The sequence below is a fragment of the Chiloscyllium plagiosum genome, chromosome 19, assembly GCF_004010195.1.
Source record: "Chiloscyllium plagiosum isolate BGI_BamShark_2017 chromosome 19, ASM401019v2, whole genome shotgun sequence".
NCBI lineage: Eukaryota > Metazoa > Chordata > Chondrichthyes > Orectolobiformes > Hemiscylliidae > Chiloscyllium > Chiloscyllium plagiosum.
In genome coordinates, this window is record NC_057728.1 from 24,870,768 (window position 1) to 24,876,789 (window position 6,022).

A 6,022-nucleotide genomic window follows, 5' to 3' on the forward strand; every position below is an offset into this window, starting at 1 on the left:
ATTACTCACAGCCAATCTTATATATTCCATATTCCTGTAAAATCTGGAGCCTGTCTCCTGCCACAGAGAGGGTTGGAGATACTACACCATCTGCCTGAACCAGCCCCATTTTGTCCCTTTAAATAAAAAGGCAAAATAGGTGAACATAAACTTTTAAACAAATGTTAATCTTCAGGGATCCATATCATTCTTATAATCTGGAACAGAAATTGGAAAGAAAGGGGATGAAAGTAAGCTATTTACCATCCCAAAAGCAACGTATAACAGAGTTCCTTGCTGAGCCCAAGCTTTCTGCATCTCTTTTATCGTAAATAGGTATGAAAAATGTTCCATTTATACACTTCATTAAAATGTTATACACTTACTTCCTGTGGTTTTTCAGATATATTTCTATTCTCATTTTTGTCTAGAGGGAATTCTCGAGAAGGAAAGCATTTTTATTGAAAACAGCATCATTAAAGTGATGTGCAAAAGAAGCAACAATAATGAGAAATAAGTCTTTTTCTCACAGTGAGTTGTTAGGATATGAAGTGCACTGTCTGGAAAGGTGGTGGTGGCTGTTTTAAGGAAGAATTTCAAGAGGGCACTGGATGATTATTTGGGTAGTAGTAGTGTACAAGGATACAGAGGAAAATGTAGAACTTCAGCACTTGGTAATTGAACCAGTCCAAGCACAATGGGCCAAATAGCCTCCATCTACATCATAATAATTCTATGATTTGCCATTTAAATTAAATCAGTTTCCAATTTAATGTAGAAAAGCTTATTCAAATGTTATGCCTTGGAGGTAGTGCAATCCCCTTCCAAAAAAACAGTTCTTTGAGATACTGAAAGCAACATTGGCCATAGGAATGGCATGTGGGGAAACTGGCCAACTGAACTGTGTGGTGGAAACTGGGCAAGGCCAGACAGATGTGCAAACCAGTTAATAGGTGTTATTAAGACAGTGCAACGGAGATATTAAGTCAGGAAGCTTGCAGCATTCACTGTCAAATTGAACAAGCCAGACAGATATGCAAGTCATTCACCTTGATTGACTATTGAATGGATGATTGATGAGTCAATCTTACAAGGTTTCGGAATAATAGATCTGAGTTTCAGTGTAACTGTTTTTGAGACAACTCAGTTCCTAGAGGTGGCTCAGTCAATAAGGAAATTACTATATCCAATTCTGGCTTTTGTAACACCCTTCCTGAGACAGAAACCCAATTTACACTGAGTAACTAAATTATGCTAATTACACTGTTACACCAAATTGCTGCTAAGCCACTGTACTCAGAAATGACCTGAATAACTGGTCATAGAGTTATAGAGATATACAGCATGGAATCAAACCCTTCAGTCCAACTTGTCCATGCCGACCAGATATCCCAAATTAATCTAGTCCCATTTGCAAGCATTTTGTCTATATCCTTCTAAACTCTTTCTACTCATATGCCCATCCAGATGCCTGTTAACTATTGGAATTTTCCCATCCTCCACCACTTCCTCTGGCAGCTTATTCCATACACACCACCCTCTGTGTGAAAAAGTTGCTCCTGAGGTCCCTTTTAAATCTTTCCCCTCACAGCCTATGCCCTTTAGTTTGGGACTCCCCCACCTATGCCCCTCATGATTTTATCTATAATGTCACCCCTCAGCCTCCGATGCTCCAAGGAAAATAACCCCGCCTATTCAGCCTCTCCCTATAACTCAAACCCTCCAACCCTGGCAACATTCTTGTAAATATTTTCTGAACCCTTTCAAGTTTCACAACATCCTTCCTATAGGAGGGAGACCAGAATTGCACACAATACTCTAGTTAAAAGAAGCCACTCAAATCAGAGGGGGATCTCACATACTCCAGAGAACATGAGAACCAAAAAGCAGGAACCTTGGGAGCAAGAAGAACAGCCTCAAGTCCAGTTCGACCAGCTGTAATCCGGATAGAATAACTTTTTTATCATTATTTGCTTCCAAAGCCAATTTTAAACTAATGCGGGCTATATATATATATATATATATCTTGTATTTCAGCGACAATAAACCACCATTTTATTATTAGTGTAAAACGAGTCACACCACGTAAGCAAGTAGATCAGACTATATGAAAAAAAAGCATAAATCCTTAAGGACGTAAAGGATTCCCCTTCAAATTTGCATGAACATTATTTCTCAAAGTTACATCCTTCTTTCCTCATTATGTGTCACCCAAACTCACTCATTCCTACTATCTCTGACTGTCCAACCACTCATGACTCTTCTGATAGTGTACTGGTCAATACATGCACACGTCTACAGATCTTTTTGAATCAGGTCAGGTTTAGTGTCTACTGAAAATTATGCTAGGATTTTGCACTAGAGAAATCTTCTTCTTCTGTGCCCCATAAATTACTCTGTTAACTCTTTGCACGGAACACAATAAACCAATTTTACCACAATGGATCATCACCAATGTGGTGAATATGCTGTGGTCCTTTAAACAAATGCTCTATTCTTTTCTCTCTATCAAATAGTTTAGTTATCACTTACCTCTTTGGCAGTTTTCTCTGCCAGATCATAGAAGTTAGTTTCTACCAGCCCAAATGAGTACATCCCTTTCAAGTAACTAAAGAGGTTGAGAACACAAGGTTATTAATACAAATCAGTGGCCTTTATTGCTGACTTTTAATAAATAATTAATATGCTCTACCATGGTTGCTCTTCAGCTTACTTCAAGCAATGCATGTGTAAATGAAAATGCTGATGCAACTTCCCCCTTAGTTCACTCACTGCTAAAACATTTACCAGTGCTATTTTTACCTGGGGACTTGATTAGTCTAATACACTCCCAGCCCGCCTCCAAAATTCTACCCTCAGGAAATTGGAGGTCACACAAAACTCTGCTGGTTGTATCCTACTACACAACAAGTCCTGTTTTGGTCACGTGATCTAGTATATGGACAGCACAGTGGCTCAGTGGTTAGCACTGCTACCCCACAGTGCCCGGGACCCGGGTTCAATTCCAGCCTCGGATGACTGTGTGGAGTTTTCACATTCTCCCTGTGTCTGTGTGGGTTCCCTCCAGGTGCTCCGGTTTCCTCCAACAATCCAAAGGTGTGCAGGTTAGGTGAATTGGCCATGCTAAGTTGTCCATAGTGTCCATGGATGCGTAGGTTAGGTACATTAATTAGGGGTAAATGTAGAGTAACTGGGTTAGGGAATGGGTCTGGCGGTGTTACTCTTCAGAGGGTCAGTGCGGACTTGTTGGGCAAAATGGCCTGTTTCCAAACTGGAGGGATTCTATGATATCCATCTGTTAACTTATAAAATTTTCTCTTATAACTTTCCTGTAAAAATGCCTTAGGACCTATGTTAAGGGCACTTTATTAATTCAAATTAACTGTTGTTGTTCACATACATGAAATCTTGAAACATCTGTCATACTTACAATAGATAGTTTGAGCTCGGCAAAACCTGAGATAGTTGCAGTTTTGTTTTGTGTCTTTTCAGCAGACATTTGAGCAATCTACACACCAGTGAGTTTGGCTACCACATGCACAGGCACCTCAAAAGGGGAATAATTGTAATAAAGTCTTCTTGAATGTTTCTCATGAAAAATCAACATGTGCACTTTACCAAACAGTGAGTGGTTGTGTAATTTGGTCGTTTACCTGCAGACACTCCTTGAGCATCAATTTATTTACTTTTGACACCAAGATAATGCCATAAAGATCCTATCCTGTAACATAGAGTCATAGAGGTATACAGCATGGAAACAGACCCTTCAGCCCAACTTCTCCATGCCGACCATGTTTCCTAAATTAAACTAGTCCCATTTGCCTACAATTGGCCCATATACCTCTGAACCATTCCAATCCATGTACCGTTCAAGTGTCTTTTAAATGCTGTAATTGTACTTGTCTGTATCACTTCCTCTGGCACTGGTAACAAGATTGGAATATTTACACAGATGAAATCATCCTTTTTGTTATTTAGCATCAGAAAGTGAGAAATACCAATTTCTAATGAAATGGTTCCTACTTACTCCATTAAAAAAAAGTAAACTAACTGGAGGTGTCAGGAAGTTCAGTTGGTTAGTTTAACAGATTGTACTTCAGAATAACAGCAACAGTGTGACTTTGATTATCATTCCATCCAAAGATGTGTTTTCAAACAGCGGACAGATGAATAAAAGAAATATCTGTTTCAATTAAAACAAAATGATTCAAATTTATGGATTATGGATGGTGAATAGAGGTAGCTATTAATGTAAAGAAGGAACAGAATAGGAACATAGGAACAGGACTTAGCCATTCAACAAAACCCCTCAACCCTGCCTAAGTCTTTTTTCAATCGAGGGATGAACAGAAGGAGGGCAGAACCTGAAGAAAACACTCAGTGGGTCAGACAATGTGAGGAAGGAAGGAAAGTTGGTACTTCAGGCCAACTATCAAGATAGCTGCAAGATCAACTCCGTAGTGTTCTTCTTCTCAAATGTTGCCTGACCCACTGAGTGCTCGTTTTCAGATTTCCAGCATCAGCTGAATTTTGCTTTTGGTTTAGAGCCTGAAGATAACCCAAATTAATTAAGAAGTTGAAGATGAACCATCAGTTAGAGTCCAGACGGTCATAAGTTTGTGCACTTGTAGACAACTTTAATGGAATACATTTGACAGTTTGATTGATTGACTTCTGTGTGTTAATACTGGTGACTGCTGCAGAACAACAAAGACTATCTACCTCTGGGGAGACTGAAGCATGAATGACTGAATTTCAAATCTAGCCTCAAATGTTGGAGATATATCCACATTCATTCTCCCAGTAACATCAACACACATGGATGAGTAATTCCTAAAAACAAAGCTACAGAATATTTTTTGACAGTATTTTCTGATGCATGATGGAATACGTACCCATAAAGTGGCATTTGTGGTGTCCAATGAGGAAGGGCCCGTGCAAGACAATCTCTTAACTGTTGTGCGAGACCCAGATAAAAGTAGGTATCATGAGCCAGCTTCAATGCCAATATATCGGTTGGCTGATACAATAAAATCTCCTCCCACACCTTACATGCCTTTGGAAGAGCCCTAAAGAATTTAAAAGGAGGTAAGCTTAAACATCATTACGATCTTTTATCAAGATGAATTCAGGATATTAAAGACAGTTTGAATTGGATAATACCTCACTTAAAACTTGACAAATGCACTAATTTTCACAAATGTTGTCCCAAATACTTAAATGTGTGAAATATTAAGAAATGCAATTTTATCCATATTAGTTTTCCCAACAAAAACTTGCAAGAACTTTCCAATTAGTAACATCTCTCACTAAACATTAATTAAACAATGATTGAACCTCAAGAAGGGGAGTAGAGACAACCCTGGCAATTATAAACCAGTGAGTCTTACTTCAGTTGTTGGTAACGTGTTGGAAAAGGTTATACGAGAGAGGATTTATAATCATCTAGAAAAGAATAATTTGATTAGGGATAGTCAGCACGATTTTGTGAAAGGTAGGTCGTGCCTCACAAACCTTATTGAGTTCTTTCAGAAGGTGGCCAAACAGGTAGATGAGAGTAAACCGGCTGATGTGGTGTATATGGATTTCAGCAAGGCGTTCAATAAGGTTCCCCACAGTAGGCTATTGTACAAAATGCGGAGGAATGGGATTGTGGGAGATATAGCAGTTTGGATCAGTAATTGACTTGCTGAAAGAAGACAGAGGGTGATGGTTGATGGGAAATGCTAATCCTGGAGTCCAGTTACTAGTGGTGTACCAAAAGGGTCAGTGTTGGGTCCACTGCTATTCGTCATTTTTATAAATGACCTGGATGAGGGCGTAGAAGGGTGGGTTAGTAAAGGTCGGTGGAGTTGTGGATAGTGACAAAGGATGTTGTAGGTTACAGAGAGACATAGATGAGCTGCAGAGCTGGGCTGAGAGGTGGCAAATGGAGTTTAATGCAGACAAGTGTGAGGTGATTCGCTTTGGTCGGAGTAACCGAATGCAAAGTACCGGGGCTAATGGTAAGATTCTTGGTAGTGTAGATGAGCAGAGAGATCTC

General features: G+C 39.4%; 1 protein-coding gene across 1 annotated transcript in view; it reads right to left on the reverse strand.

Moving 5' to 3' along the window:
• The window catches only part of ttc38 (tetratricopeptide repeat domain 38), a 46,127-nt gene that overhangs the window by 23,094 nt on the left and 17,011 nt on the right, over positions 1 to 6,022 (reverse strand). The window contains exons 5-6 of the mRNA XM_043709353.1: positions 4,875 to 5,048; positions 2,512 to 2,587 (exon numbers count right to left, since the gene is read on the reverse strand). Of these exons, the coding sequence (XP_043565288.1) occupies positions 2,512 to 2,587; positions 4,875 to 5,048 (250 nt within the window). The remainder of the gene's footprint in view (positions 1 to 2,511; positions 2,588 to 4,874; positions 5,049 to 6,022) is intronic.